The 17,166-nt window shown below is 38.1% G+C and overlaps 1 protein-coding gene across 1 annotated transcript in view; it reads right to left on the minus strand.

The window, feature by feature from the left end:
* Positions 1-15,635, minus strand: part of LOC124181721 (glutamate dehydrogenase, mitochondrial) — a 24,430-nt gene extending 8,795 nt beyond the window's left edge. The window contains exon 1 of the mRNA XM_046568543.1: positions 15,023-15,635. Coding sequence (XP_046424499.1) covers positions 15,023-15,443 — 421 coding nt within the window. The 5' untranslated portion in view covers positions 15,444-15,635. The remainder of the gene's footprint in view (positions 1-15,022) is intronic.
* Between the last annotated feature and the right edge of the window lie 1,531 nt (positions 15,636-17,166).

Below are 17,166 nucleotides of genomic sequence, written 5' to 3' on the forward strand. Positions count from 1 at the left end.
CAGTACTGCACTCAACTAAATTCGAGTTGTTGAAAATAATATTACGCATTTGATTAACAAACACGTTGGTTAATTCAATTGGCTCCGTCAACTAAATCGGTTATTAAACTCAACTATGTTGGATTTGTCAACTGTATTTTCGTTCATTTGGTTCAAGTACCAGTCGGTTTGCGTCAACTGATTCCCTCAACTAAATCGTTCGCTATTAAGCTCAACCAGACAGAAATAATTGGTGATACTTTTTTTTCATTATACATAAATACACGTTGGTTAATTCAGATAAATTAGTTGGTTTAACAAATCATTTTTCTCTGCATACGACAAGCCCTGATAGGACGAAGTAAAGAATAACATTCTACAACGGCTCTTTTGCCCAACAGCTGGCTGGGATTTCACCTCGTGACTTGCAATGGCTTCTTCTTATGTTAGCTTGGCTCGTAGAGCTGAAACCAAGGCTCGTGTATTGTGAATATCCAGGTGCTATTTCTAGATGCCAACTTTTGCTGCCTGCTACGAAGACACGGAGCAAACAATGTTGCCGACATAAACGATCTCACAACGCTTGCTATACATGTAGTTAAATTTCTTAAGAAATTATAAGTTGTTCGAACCTAATCGTCAATGTGTGCAAAAAAATATCGTATAGTTTTATTTCTACAAAAATTCGATCGCTGTATAAAATTGGCAGTAATGGTTGATGAAAATTTCTATTTATTGCGGCATGACCAATACACCAATATTAATTTTTTTCTTACCGTACGTTGCAACAGACTCTCCGAGTCCCTTGATACAAATTCCAGAGAGATCGCATTGTGTTACATAATGATTGTGTAAAGCGTTAGATAATATTCCGTGCAGAAAATAGCTGCTGTTGACTCAACTTAAAATGAGTGATACGTTGCGAAGGTGTTTGTTGTATATTCGTAAAATTCCTCATGAGCAAAAAGTATTAACAATGAGAGCGAATTTGTTAACGGTAATGTATCTAATTTGATGTGAAAAAATTATGCACTAAGCTGTCAAATTTTTACAGAATGGCAAAAAAAATTTTGTCATTCTAGTATTAATATCTACCTACTTTATTTCCATCGCGTTAAGAGGATGCTATGATCAGTCTTTACGGACTGAGTGAAATATCACTTATTTTGACTATTACTTACGCTTACGTATCGTTAACGCAAAAAAGCTAATGATAGCGCCATTTTATATACAAAATTGTATACGAATATTTGAAAAAAAATTTCGTTTATGCAACAATAGCGGCAGGTCATGTATTCCTGTAATTCAATTACCACTTATTACAAGTATACATTGCCTGGCGTTATTCTCGCATGAAAAACAAGTTATTTGATATTCCTGTTAAGCAAGTAGAATCGGGATAGCAATAGCTTTTTACGTTAGTATCGCACAAGCGTAGGTAATAGGCAAAATAAGTGATACTTCGCTCGGTCGGTAAGAACCGACTATAGCATCGTCTTAACTTCAATAGTTCACATAACTGAATTCCTTGTGTTGAAATATTTGGTTGCTCATTTTGCTTATTTATCAATGGAAGGATTTCACGTGGTAATTAATCTGTCTACGAATTTTTCACTACTGAAAAACGAAAAATTCATTTTATTCCTACGGTCAAACTATTGTTGAATTACTTTTGGAAAAAAAGCTGATAACAAGAAATTTTCAGCATTTTATAAGTTTGTTTCAAACCTTAGGTTTTTCAGTTATGAACATTATAAATTTTGTTCTGGAAAACAGAAAGCGAAACTAAGTTTTGAACAGGTCATACAGGAAATGATTTACAAAATCACCTTTACTTCTTTAGAAATTTTTGAATGATTTCAAAATTAAGATGTGGTAAACTTTATGCTTCTTCGAACAATGATATTAACGCAAAATATCTGTACACAGCGCAATAAGGTATACCTACTAAAAATTCAAGTTAACAGTTGGATTTACCATCGCCGCATAAGAATCAGTTTCATACTGTATAGAATATCGTTCTATAGATGTTGTAAGAATCGTGTTACATAATTGAAATAATTGTCGTACTGCGACGGTGAATCTAACTATTGCTATATCGCATATTAATTTTTAGTACACCCGTTTCTCTATGGACCAGTGACCAAGTAAGGACAAAAACATGTCTCAGGATATTCAAACCGTTATAACAAGAATGAATTATGGAGAATTGTTATTTTGGCGAATAAGCTTATTTGCATAATAATTGCAGATGGAATAATAATCAGTCATTGATCGTGAGGTTTGAGACTTAAATGTTTACTGCCAATCGTCACTTATCTTTGACCAAAAACAACCCATATAATAATTGAAATTGTCAAAAAGCGTGTAGAATAAAAGTTAAGTTTCGATTATTAAGTATTTAATTGATATTTTCATTATTTCTGCAATCCGAACGTGTTTATCTGGAAATCATTCGAAACATTTTGTTACGCAAAGAAAATAGCGTAGATAAAAAGGGAGAAAAAATAGAGAAGGAAAATGGCCAGGTGAGTCAGTTCTAAAAAAGTTGGCTGGCTGTTGACTCTACTAAAGATGAAATCAAAAAAAAAAAAAAAGACAAACAAGAGAAAGTGTTATTATGATAAAACAAGTTTGTTTTTAGATAATTACGTAAACGCATATCAACGTCGGGAAAAAGTATATATGAATTAACAGAACATGACCAATATTGTAAAAAGTTTCACACGACCTATATATTCCGGTCGAATTATAGAAAAAAAGCCCGACCTAAAAAAATTATAAGAACAAAATTTTTTTTATGTGGAAAGGTATGGGGGGAGGGGTTTTCTCAAGAGGTTAACTTCCCATTCTTGAGCTTCCAGCCTTCGCTTTTGAATAAAGGCTTTCCGGTAATATGGTGCTCGGGTCACACCGGGAGTTCAGACGGGAATTTAAAATTTGTGAGAAGAATTTAGTTATAAGGTTCACGAAGGATATAGGTCGGTAATTCGAAATGTCATTCTTGTCCCCTTTGTTCTTACAGAGCGATTATATCAGATCAGTCGAGTGATGTAACCTCTGCCTCCCGGTCTTTATTGAAGAGTACGTTCAAAAATAAGAACCATTTATCTGGCAGAGTTTTCAGGAATTCGTAACTGATACCGATACTACCTGGAACTGTGTGAGATTTGAACTAAGCTTATTTAGGGCAGCAGATATTTTCCACAACTTAACTGTACGATTTCAACTCCTCGACATAAACCACCTTTTCAGGTCCTACATGGCCTACATTATCAATTTGGAAAGGAGTAAAGTAATTTGAAAATTGGAGTATCAATTGTTTTAACTCGAAAAAGCTTCACCGCCTTCCAGAATTAACTAGGGATATTCGAATTTGTCACGTTTTGTACGGTCGTGGATTTGAAACGTTTCTTTTGGGTATCGAAAAACATCATTGTATTTAAAAAAAAAATTTTACTTAAGTGGTCAGTCAGTTCTTTCGCTGCGAACGAGCTGGCTTTGCAGAGTGTTAAATTTTGACGTAGGGTCTTTTTGGCTTCCTTGTATTCGGCATTGATCCAAGGCTTCGAGAACCTTCTGTTGGCAAGTCTGCTGCATGTCATTCCCAGGTGAGAGGAAATGTCTGTGATCGACCCTACGATACTGGCATTCAAATCCTTATTGTTTTTATTTCAATTGGACACCGTATGCAACGAAGCCATCTGCTGTTTGTACCGCATTGATAACGAGTCCCTTCAAATCGGTTTGTTAGTAATATCACCAGTCCCAATCTGGGGGGGGGGTAACCGAATTGCCGAGCAGAGATACTTTAATCTGTAACGGCGGGGCTGGTCGATATATCGACCAGCAGTTAGAGGGGACTCTAACTAAGAAATTCATTAAATTTATTTATAAATTTCGCGTCAAATGAAAGAAAGAGAAAAAAAAGAATTTTTAGAACTTTAGTCTACGACAGGTTCCAAAGGCAAAGGGTGTACCCATACAAAGTCTATTACAGAACAACTTATAGTACCAACATATTATATAAAATTTGCAGGCGAATCACTCGGTGATCTGCTGTTTGAAACGATTAAGCCGAGGCTTTTCATGGATTCTAGCAGCAGTCTATCTCTTGTATTAATTACATTTACGATCGTTAAAATCGCCACCGACCAGCATTGGTGTAATCGCATATCTATCGGTAATAGTAACCATATTTAATTTGTAACGGAGTAGCGGTCCTGGTCGGTCGGATAACCCTTCGGTGATGATTGCAACCCCGTCGATCCCGATGCTCGGTGTCGACCACGGTCGTTTTTAGGAGGAAACAGGGCAATTAAAATAATTGGACATGTAATTAATTTAATAATAACGTTTATTCTCCGGTTCTCGAAGACCAAAATGATAAACCAACATACAAGAATGCATGTGCTGCAGTCAACTTGGTTTTTGTTACCTTATATCTAATTATACCTAACATATATTTACACAATTAAGCAGGAAATATTTTTATAAAATGAAATGGAAATCAAAAGATGACCTAGCCGGACATAATATATTTATATACGAACGATATGAAAAGTAAACCGTTTAGACGATTCGGAATCGCTAATAAAAGGCGGACGGCCGGTAATACGGTATGACAACTATACGAATGATAACTTTATATCGGTAAAAATGGCGGAGCTGGTACAAATATGTATTTAATAGAACGGTAATACATATATCGGAAACGGTATAATATATCGCTCTATATTATATAAAGATATCGCCGCCGCCGCTGCCGTGCACGGTCGTACATACAGGTCTGAAAATTGGTCGACTTTTTTGATGGTGGAGGTGTCCCGTTTATAAGTAGCGACGTCCATAGTTCGCTGTATGTCCGTATGGAACGCTACATGCAAGGGGTCCCCAGCCGCGCCTTCTCGGTTCCCTTGCGAGACAAGGATGGATAATTACTTTTTTTTTCCACTATCCCTACCACTAGTTATATAATACTTTTCGGAACAAACTTTAAAATACAAAAATTCTCGGAATAAGGTTACGTATGATAATTGTTTAGGACGTCGCCATCTATTAAAATACCGGGAGCCCTTGCATATCGCGAACCTTGTGGCCAGTATTAGAACTACACAGTTCATGGACAGTAAGCTGGACACCCCCACCACCGGAGTTTCCAGCCTGTATGTACGACCGTGCTGTCCTGTCAAGAATCCCGAACCTACCCGAACTTAGCCGAAGTTACCCGAACTTGCCCAAATCTATCCGGAAATACCCGAACCGAACTCAACCTAACCCTAAATATTGTATATACCGTGTGTCCATGAGGAAAGTGCGGACCTTATGCGCGTGCGTCAAGTCGTTCGAATGTTTTTGCCTAACAGTTACCACCTGATTGAGCAGCCGACGCAATACCAATTGCAACTGTCAGAAAATGTTCCTAGGACCCCCGCTACCTGTGGGCTTTGACCAATTTCTGACAGTTGCGACTGGCATTGCGTCGGCTACTCAATCAAGCGGTAACTGTTAGCCAATAAAATTCGAACGACTTGACGCATGCGCATAAGATGCGGACTTTCCTCATAGACACACGGTGTATATACATATATGTATATATACATATATTGTATGCTGATATATATCAGCATACAATATAGATCCCTACACCAACAAAAATCTGACCTCTTACTACCTTCTCTCCCCCCTTCCAAAAACCCAAAAATGGGGATTGGCGCGCGAAGCGCGCAGGTAAGCGAGGTCCGCCTAGAGGGAATATATATATATATATAAGGATTAGCTATTCAGACATATTTATTAGAAATCTAATATGCAGCTGAAGCCAGAATATCGGCGGAAAGGCCGGTACCGCTAATGTACGGCGTACTGGGATATATGTTCCTAGTACACATCTAGGACAGGTTAGGTACATTTTTGGCAAACGGGACAATGATCGATACCATTGCCCGGATGAAACCCCGCCGAAGCCTAGTTCGTAATGTCCAGGTCTAGCGGTGGCGAAGACTAATTGACGATCGCCCGGACAGCAGTAGGTATATATCGGCCGGTCAGGGGTGCTGATTTCCTGGACAGCGGGTGCACCTAGCGGTCGGTTACAGCACTACGGCCGAAGGGCTCGGAGGTTAGCCAGGAATTGACGACAGCGAGTCGATTTTTGATTTCCCGCGGTATCGGGAATTGGAATACTGGTTACCAACCCGACTGCCAATCACCTCGTTGCAAATTTAGAATCCATGAATACGCTTTCTATTCTATGTGTATCAAGGGGATAATATAAACCAAAACTAGAATGAGTTTGGATGAATTTTATGTAACAAGAACGAATATGTAATTACTTGACTTGTGTAACGTACCCGAATGATACAACTTTACTCTTGAGAAAAATTGCAAGATCATCCTTCGCTCTTCCTCTATTACGAGTCCTTTTTCTTTCAGCTGTGCTGAAATTTCTGATATTTGCATTATTATTTGGGAAGTAGAGCGTTGGTTCAGCCACGCACCCAGTTTCGCACAAACTTAGTATACTTCAATGATTACTAAAATTTTTTATGTATGGCATGTTATCCACTCCAGTGGAGCTCGGTGGATGAGAAAGGTTGGGTGAAGGTCATGCGGTTTGCTGACTATTAACCCCCGTCTCTCCGATATTCTCTGTGCCTTCTTGGTTAACCGGGTTTGCAGCGGTACTTCACGTTCGTCGCTTTGAAAAGAGAAACGGCTGCTGCTCATTGTTCCCACGCAGATTCCCACCTTGACGACATCCACGAACACCCGAGCCCCCTACAGATTTGCTTTCAATGAGCTGATCGATTCGCTCTTTGTTACTCGTTCAGTTTTACATCGGTTTCATCTTTTCCCATTCTCGGCTCCTTACTTTCCGCCTCCCTTTCTGAAGCTCTCGTGTTGACATCGGTATGTTTTGACATGATGGACGAGATTTCCTCATCGGATAAACAAAAGCTGTCTAAATATAGTTTATTATTGCGTAATATCGGGGCTTTACCTTGATTACGCAAAATCCATTTGACTTTTACCATTTCGGCATTTAGGACTCTCTTTTCTTTCGACAGATCGCTAGATATTTCAAAGCCAGAGGTTTTGAAATCCTTCTCCTTATCGAAAATCATGTGTTTCAACCTGGGAAATTCCATTGATGCTTGCATAATTAATTTCGATGCCCATTTCCTTAAGGGTCTTTGTTACATGTGTAAATAATTCCAAGCTGTACTCTTCCTCTTCTGCGACATTATAAATTATAACGTTCATCCTACTATCCTTGTCTCTGAGTCTATCAACTTTTTTCTCCAAATAATCGATTCTCTGTTCAAAATTTTTCTGCTTCTCTAGGATATTAGCTTGCGATTCTTTTAGTAGGGCAATGTCACTTCTGGTCGTTTTCACGTTTTTGTATATCTTTTTTGGTATAGTCAAAATATCACTGTTGCGAGTAATTTTTTTGCGCAATTAACGGTGATGTATGATATATTATATAACATACATCTAATATTGCAATACATAATATTTCAGTTATTATTAAAATAATGACCGTTTTCTAAATGCCATTTTTATTACGTAATTCGTAATTAGTTACCCAAGAAACCTCCCTATACTAAATTTCATCGAAACTAGTACCGTTCGGTAGATTTAATGTTTCGCTGAAAGGGTGAAATTGGGAAATTCACCCTCTTACGGGCACATGTTGGAGTTGAGATGAAATTCTGAAAAGAATAGGGAATTATTTTTTATTTGTGGGAACCGATTGGAGGGGGGGGGGGGGGGGGGGTGAGCCGATCGAAATTCAAAAAAAGGAACACGGATTACGTACGGTTAATTTTTCGTTAGAGTCGATTACGTTGGTAATGCAGATTCAGCCACTATCGGCCGACCGCTGCACCGACTCGGCCGGAAAATTAGACGTGCGTGAATCCTTATCTCCGTGTGTACATGCGCAGTAGCAGATGCTTATGCATGTGACAGAGAATCGGTAATTGAGTCCCGTGATCTGGAAAAAGCTCAACATTGTGTAAAAATAGTATGGAAGAAAATGTTTCGTCGAGCAAAGCGGAGCCCCTTAGATCCGCGGCGAAGGTGGTTACGTCTTACAAATGTGACCCAATCCATGGGTTATTTTTATCAGCTTAAATAAAAGTCGGCTCACCTCGTGTGCGAACAGGGATACTATTTACAGGGTGGACAGAATTCGACACTATTGATATTGTTATGCCCGTAAGAATATGGTCTGTGAAATATCCTACCAATTTGAAGATTCCATTCTCTTCAAGTATTACTCCATTTTTTTATATTTTCCAACGTTCGCATTCTCAACTGCCTCCACTTTCAAGACTCTTCACTCAGTGTAACGGTTCTTTATACCTGCGAACCCTTAAACTGGGCATACCAAATGTTGTTCTTGCATCATGCATGTCCAGAAATTTCTCTTCCTCGCTAACGCTCTGACGCACTTTTCCACCAAGGTTAACATTGCATGCCTTTGTGCTTCTACCAATGAGCTCTAAATGCTTCTGCATACTCCACGCACTTTCCCTCATTTTCCAAGATCGCATCTTTTCAATTTAAAACCGTAAGACCAGTCCCTGTTGAACCTCAGCACTGTAAGTACACGCGTTCTCTTATTTATAGCAACCTGTTAATACTTTCGTTATTGTTGTATAATTAGCTTTCGAGCTCTCACGGCATTCCAACCAAACGCATTTTCCTATTTGAAACTTTGAAATAAAAACAAAATCTTACGCCCCACACAAACCGAGAAAATACTCCAAAAATTACGATTCGTGATGTAATTTCTCCAGTAGTCATACAATTTTTCAATTCTTCTTTCCCGCTAAATAAATTACCTGTTAATAACAATGGATTAGCGTAAACCAAATATAGAGTTTAGGATATCTCTGTTCGATTAGTTAAGTTGTACGGCTCAAGTGTACGATAAACACGAGTATTGGACTTTTCATAGATACCGATGATATATAAGATAATATTGGATGTATGGAATATATGTTAAGTATATGATCACCTTAACAACTGATCGCCGATAAGCCATGCAAGGGGCTTGAACGATAAAGTGTATTTTACAAGAGACTTATCGTTAAAGGTACTAGATACACCAATCGTCTGCAAGATACAGTGATACAGTGCATGTATACATGGGTGATTCTTCGTAAAATTAAACTACACTATACGACAGAACTTGTACTAAATTACGGCCTCTTTGATTTCCTTAGATTTTCGAACACACCTGTTTGACTGTAACGCGCTTTTTTCCAATTTTTATTTCTTTCAATTTTTCCCTTTCTATTGACAGGGTTCATTGCCGTTGAGACATAATATAATAATATATTGTGCGGAAAGTGAGCGATTTCCGTTAAGTGTGAAGTTTGCAGCATGAGCCAAGGCGAGCGCTATAATCACAGAAAACTCTCGATACGTATCATATAACCAAATTTGCAGTACTGATCTGCGGATATCGAACCTCCATCAAATCCAGCAAATCGCATTTTGTCATTTTTTAATTTTTTTTTTTTTTTTTTTCACACAAGCACAATCATAAGTCATATCATTTCCCAAATTTCGAAAAGATTTCACTACAAGCTCAGAAAAAGTAAGAACGAAACTGAATCTATACACCGAGAAATTTTTGGTACTAATATTTACTTTATTGCATATCTAAAATGTAAGAATTTACGGATAATCGATGTACTGGCATAATCATTTCTACCTTAATAGATCATAGTGTTTCTGTAAGTATTCATATAATCTTGAGAAACAAGAATTAGTATTGTCTGTTTAGAAACAGTGCTATTTACTTTTACAAAATTGGAAGTATAAAAAAGTCATAATGATGAATAAGAAGTTTTGCAAAAATAACTGAAAGTTATAAGTATTCCCAATTACATAATTTAAGTTATCAGAAATATACGAAACTTTAATATTCATTCTTGATAAGAGCGGGCATTAAAAAGAGAGGCACTCATACTTTCTGCAACTGGGCTTCGACGGATATTCTAAACGAGTATAAAAAAAAAATTGCCGAATGTTGCCGAGCTGTTCCAACCGCAGTCAACGATCACACCATCTTTCGTGCGTTTTTGTCTATTTGTCATATGCTAACACTCGACCGCGTGAAAAACTTGTGCCTGATACCGCGTGTTTGCTCATTTATTTTTACAGGCGATAGCTAAGTTTTTATGAAGTGACTATGTAAACGTGATAGAATTTTATTTAGAACACAAGTGGAAGTATTAACGGAGTTTTAAATTAAGTTGCAAATCTGTGATAAAGTGTATGGTTTTCAAGGTTCCAAACGTCGCATTAGATACTGGCCTTTTCGAATATAAAAAAACTAATTTCATGGCTTTCCCCCTTAGCATTCCATAGATACAGAGAGATATATCATGTAAATTACATATGTGTACCAACACGTATACGGAATAGGTTTATCTATGCGTAGTATAGTACAGTAGTCGTATAATCAACACTGTGTATATGTATGTACATTGGTATCAAGAAGTATTTGTAATCCATGTGATTGTGTGCCTTCATGCCTACGCAATTCCATCCTTTTTCACATACGCCTGCGTGACTCACGCTACCTCGTGATGCCCATTGTTAGTATAGTCGTTTAGAAAGAATCCAATGCGTTTATACCAAAACGCGCCAGTTCATATTTCGCTCTTTTTAAATCACCATGCTAATTTTCATTACCGAGTTTTTATTTCACTTTTTCTAAAGCATTGTACCAATTTTCGTTAATCAAGTCCTTAGAAATGCAATAATTCTTTTAATGTAAAAGTTCAAAATTCTTATGAGTTATTCGAAAAATACATATTAACTCCGAATTTTATAGTCACTGTATAACTTTTTGTAACACTACCTCGATTATTCCTAAATCCTCACATTTCATTGCAACTATCGATATGCAATGAAGCAAATATTGGTAACAATAATTTCTCACTATATTTTATCCAATGTCATGTTTTGAATTTCGAAGAATAATTAGATGTCGGTTTACGCACGTAGATAAAGAATAAAAATATAAGGAAAGTTTAATTGTTAATTAGTATGTGAATGTAGAAACGATTTTGAAACTTATTATTTTACTCATCAAGCCCCCTCGAGTATAAGAAATAACTTACAGTTATACAGCGGCAGTTACAAGACATCGAAAATCTTAGCACCTTAACACTAACGATAAGGTGACCCGATTATGACGCTGCATGCATAGGGCTTTGTAGATGCTTACATCCGATGCTACCGACGATCGTGTAAACGGTAGGTACAGGGTGTCTACAGCAATCCAAAATTTAGATTCCAGGACTATTCCAGGAGTTTCCAGGACAATGATTTGAAAAATTCCAAGACCTTATATAGTAGTTAATACACAGAGTTGTTTGTTAAAATTTAACATATTCAAGACAGCTAATAAAACGATGCAGATTTCAATCGAAAATGTATTATGTCACCTTTTCCATGATAAATGAAAATTTTCCATTACTTTTTCAGGACTTATCGAGCATTTTTTGTTTTCGAGGATAATTTCAGGATTTAAGAATATTTAAAGAGCAGTAAAAACCCTGTAGTCGTAATATGCAATTAGTATCACAGCATTTCTGTTTTTTATTATTAAATAAATAAAATTTCTTGGCGTTAATCACATAACGCAGTTGAATTATACTATGCGTCACAATAAATTTGCACGCAATTATAGTTTTTCAAGCTAGAGTTAATATTTTTTAGTTTGAATCAGATATCCGAGTAATTCAACATATACAGCCCGGTGACTTCGGGTTTATACTTCGGGATAATTAGTACCAAGCTACATTTTGGTACACAGCCGCATTCTGACATGAGAAATAACATACAAGTTACAATTATTTGGTTTTTAAGAACCTTTAGAATTGGCAACTAAAAAGCGCAAGAAAACAGTATTTCTGCAATTTCTCGTAACCCATCAGTCCTGTGATAAAAATATTTCGTGATAAAAGGAAGTAAACTGAGTTCCCCACAAAAAAACGTTTGTATAGCTTTCTCTTGCACAAACAACGGTTTCGGAGCACGTAGCGTGTAAGAATGACCAAAAATAATCGATTTTCAACTGAATCGATTATTTTTCCTCACAATCGGTTTTCGTTTTTTACTCCCATAAACGACGCAATACAATATCAATTTATGTGATTAAATTACTAATTATTATCATCTTGATAAATATTATCTTACTTATCAAGTACCTATTTGATATAATTAGTGAAAGATAAATGAATATTTTTAACTGAAATTGAAAAATATTTTGAATGAAACTATAAATTATGAAAAAAAAACTTTTCCAACAAAAAACTAAATTTGAGTGCGGAAAATGTATTGGTCTGTTTTACCTCTGTATCTATCGAGCTCGCGATCGAATTTGCGATTACGATATGAAAAATAATGTTGGGAGTTATGAGCGATCAAATTTCGCGACTTTAAAATTGTGCACCCATAATTTTTCGTCGTTTTCGGACCAATAAATTTATATTTAAAAAGCACATAGTATTGCTTTGTTCCACACAAATAATTATAAATTCAACAATACCATTTCCGAAAGTTGGTTTAATTGAAGTTGGAAAACGATTTATAAAAAACGGACGTTTTCCCTGACGGCCTATCATGATTCCCTGACTTTTCTCGATGGACGAAATTCCCTGGCTATTTCCGGTTTTCCCGTTCTGTCGCCACCCTGGAATTTCTTGTATTCGGTCGTGAAAATATTCTCAGTCGCCGACGAAAAAAACGGCAAATCTTTGTCGAAAAATTTCAAAATCCCAAAATTTGCGCGCCAATAACACTGAAACTCTAGTCGTATTATAATCGCATAAAACGCATCTTAAGCATTTTTTTTTTCCCTCTACAAAAAGCTGTACTGATTATTGTAAATCCGATCGCAAGTTCGATATGTACAGCGATAAAACGAAATATTTTCAGCACCCAAATTTAGCTGTACAATATTTTGTAGGGAACTCGGTTTATTTCGATTTACTTGAGAACCATTTTTATCGTAGGACTGATGGATTACAAAAATTTACACAAATAAGATTTTCTTGCCTCTTTTGACCGCCGTTTTTGCAGGTTCTGCAAAACCAATCGATCGCAACTGTTAGCATGTTATTTCCGATGTCAAAATGAGACTGAATACCAAAATGCAGCCTGGTGCCAACTATCATGAAGTAGCACCCACTTTTCGTCCAAAAATATTGGATTACTACTCGAAACGGCTGAAACAAAAAATTTAAGTTTTGCGACAAATTCCCAATAAAATTTCCCCGAATCCACATAAAGATTTTAATAAATTTTGCTCAATTAGTCATCCCATCTTTAGAAACAAGCATTAGGATCTAGGAAACGCTATCAGAATAATCTGTACAAGTTAAAGTACAGATTGGATATTTCTTATTCCTATTCCCTGAACCCAAAATATATCCGCGTCAGGTAATCTGCACACACGCGCGTTACTGATGTGCATAAAAACAATTTCTTTACAAGTAATATCATATTTCGTACCGGATTCTCGTTAAATATGCCTTCTTCTTTGGCGGCAGCGAGAAATCAATCGAGAAATATCAGTCTGAAAATGACATCTAAAGTGTATCAATAAATCAATCAAAGCTCTAAAAAGCTGTAATATGGGCTGATTGTTAATTGTATTGAATTGACGCAGCTGTTGTTTAGCCTTTTTCCACTTCGAGCGTGTAGGATAATATAACCACTGCTTATTATCATTCTCGTGACATTGGAGTAATTCATCACCGCGATGTGTGCGTCCCACGCATATCATGTATCCCTAATCGCAATTACCAAGGCTTCGACATCTGTGTTAATTTGTCGTTCTCGCGGTTCGTAGGTCCCGTGTGTTATAACGACGCAACGAATACACGTCAATTTGAAAGAGAAAAAAAAAAAAATACGTTAAAGTATATATTTGCGCTGCCTAATTATTTGCAACTCATGCAACGAAGATTATCACGGTACTTTTTATTGGTCCTAATTTTTTCGGTTGGATTTGAATCTGTGTCTACATACGATATAGAAATCATTTCTCCTACTACAATTGTACGTTATGATATTTTTAAGACGTGGCCTGCGAATAAAATTAAACAGCCATTGCCCTAACCGTTGGTATGCGTAAAAGAACATGCTATGGACCAACACGTTACGTGATCGAGATTTGTGAGTTATCTAATAACAATAACAATAGTAGTAATAAAGATTTCTGGCGATCGACGAAGTCGAACGCCGAAATAATAGATGTACACGTTACACGAGTATTGATGTATAATATATTATACGTACTACAGGGTTAGAGAAATTTTTATACGTAAAATTTTGGAAACCATCAGACACATTATGCATTGGTTAATATGAACACATCCCCATCTCAGGAGTAGATAGAAACTGGATTGTAGTAAACTTTCGTGTATAAATTAATAAAGCTCATACAAACAGTAAATCAATACTACGAGGTATCGTCTCTGCGTTAAATTTTTCATCCATCCCCGCAGTTGTCTTGAGCATAAAATTATCATATCACGTTTCTTGGAAAAAATCAAACTCGTTCTATTAAAACACTCTCACGACTCAGCGAATGGCAAGGCATCGTCGGAGATTTTATTTTGAAACATATATCTGCTGTCGCTCAGAGCAACGTTTATCAGACCGTTGGATATATGTAGTTATCCAGAAGCCACGTGCAATCGTGAAATGTGGGTCATTGACCAGTGGGCCCCGGAAAGTATCAAATTGCAATAGGTATGTTGTACATACATCCATCCGCAAGCAGATCGAATAGTCGGGAATAAAAAAGGGCCTAACTCGCAGTCACATACATATGCCCATACAAACTTTAGTCGGTATAATGCTCTGCTGAGGATCAATTCCTGAAATATTGTTACATACATCGATACGCGTTGCGTATAAAAGGGGGGAGGTAAGCAAACTGCGCCAAGTTCGTGAGTTACAAATTCCCAAGTCGAAACGGCGGAATAAGAGAAGGACTAACCTCCTTTGCAGGGCGTACGATGAGTCGAGTGCTGAGCTCTGTATCCCTGTATCATTTCATAATCACCGGAATCGCGTCTGAGGGGAAAACTGATTTCGAGTATGTGATCGCAGGGCTGCATCAGCATGAGGATACCCTTAACCTTCTTTTTTCGATCCTCGACCGACAGTTTCGATCCCTTGCCAATATCCTCGACTAGTTTGTCCTCGACGATTTGGCAGGCTCTATGGAAGAAGTACTCCACCATATCGAAGAATTTCGGGTTTGGTGCGGCAGGCACATCCTTCAGGCGATCCGGGATTTGATGGTCGGCGTAACCGCGTGTCTGCTGGAGAGCTGTCGGAAGAACTCGGGCGAGAACGCTTACATCCGTCGCTTGCTTCAACGCCGCGGTTTTCACTAACGTTTTCAGGTGAAACATCTTGGTTCTTGGATTGATCAACAGCCAAACGAAATGTAAAAGCACCCGGATTGGACCACCAGACGGACGGCGATCGACTCGACCCTGGTGTCACTAATTGGGCCTCGACAGGCGACGAGTGACTACGAACTGATGTCTTGTACGCGACCGACGAGAGAATCCCGGTACCTGCACACCCGTAATCGAGGTGATGTGCTGTATGCGCCGTTGAAATGCGCCACTCGCAGCATCTGTCGGATACATAAATAGACAGGCGATCCGAAATATGCGATGCCAACATGTGTGTAGTGGGTAACTAGATTCGCTGCTTCCGTTCCATTTGCAACCATACCATTTACCGACCTGGGCAAATCTCTGCGTGACCGTACACTGAGGGGCCAGGGAACTGCCACTGAAATATAAAGCAAATAAAGCTCGTTCGATTATGGCTCTTGGGCCTCTTGGGTCAGCTAGCAGACGATTATCAGGGGCTGTCTTTTCATACAACAATGGCCGTTGGTTGAAAGATCGCCCCAGAGTACCCTAGAGTTGCTACCATGGCTGAGTTCAGAAACCTTACCCGAGTGAACTCGGATATTATACTGTCTCTGTCTAACACATGAGATTAAACAAAGCCACAACGATACTCGAGTCACTCGAGTACGGTTTCTGAATTCAGCCCATGGAGTAGTAGGCAGACATGCTCAAGCACTGAACTCTATGTATCGAGCAGCGCTCGGCACGAAAGTTGGTCCAGTTTTTGGGGTAACGTAAAAGGAATTGTGAAGGTGCGATTTAAGCGCCTTTAGCGGTGTAAGCCTAGATAGAGCTTTCTCCCTTTCACCATATGATCTTACGATTCGCCGTTTGCCACCTTTTCCTCGGATTAAATGTCGATTGATATTGGAAAAGCAATTACTCGGTTTTCACTGGGTTTCACTCGCTTCAAATTAGCATTTTACTAATTTATGGAGCATGTTTATAGCATGGAGGTTTATAGATTACGATCACTGCCCTTCTTTTCTTACATTTTGTAGTCAAAATTTCATTTTCCTCCGTAAGAGGCGCTTAAATCGCATTCAGACCACCAAGGTCCCTAGATCAAGAGGCTCAAGACACGCGTGGGCAAAAAAATTACTGAGAATGCGCCAGAAGTTTCGTATGACAATAAATGCTTGCCATTTAGAGCACAATATGACACAGTGTAAACATTTCTGGTCTATTCCTTTGCCCGGATAGGTTGCTTACAAAAGAAATTTGTACACTGTGTCACACCATGCTCTAAATGGAAAGCACCCGGTATGGTTCTGATTCCTGACCTGTCACAGTGATTAACCTCAAAAAATATACGTGCTTTTATTTATTTCGTGACCGTCAGGACACTAAAGGCGCAACTCGTTAATGCTTAACCTCAAAAAATTGAGCAAGATTGGTCAAAACTGGTTAATGCGGTAATGTAAGTTTGATATTTTTTGGGCGAACGCGCATAGAACATATTTGCCCACGTTATAGTGAGAAAAACTGGAACACGCGTGTCTTGTCAACCTTCCTAATCTAGGGACCTTGTGTCTATCAATAACTGACAGCGCTGCGTAGTGGCCAATAGTGGCAGGAAAAATCTGGACAATAATGCGGCTACCCCCACCGCTCAAATTTCAGTAGCTTGCAAGACCTGGGGTAGCCCCCTGACAATCACCACTGCTCATATACTAAAAAATTGTACGCGTTTTGTCCCCGTTTTTGA

Source organism: Neodiprion fabricii, chromosome 4 (assembly GCF_021155785.1).
Source record: "Neodiprion fabricii isolate iyNeoFabr1 chromosome 4, iyNeoFabr1.1, whole genome shotgun sequence".
NCBI lineage: Eukaryota > Metazoa > Arthropoda > Insecta > Hymenoptera > Diprionidae > Neodiprion > Neodiprion fabricii.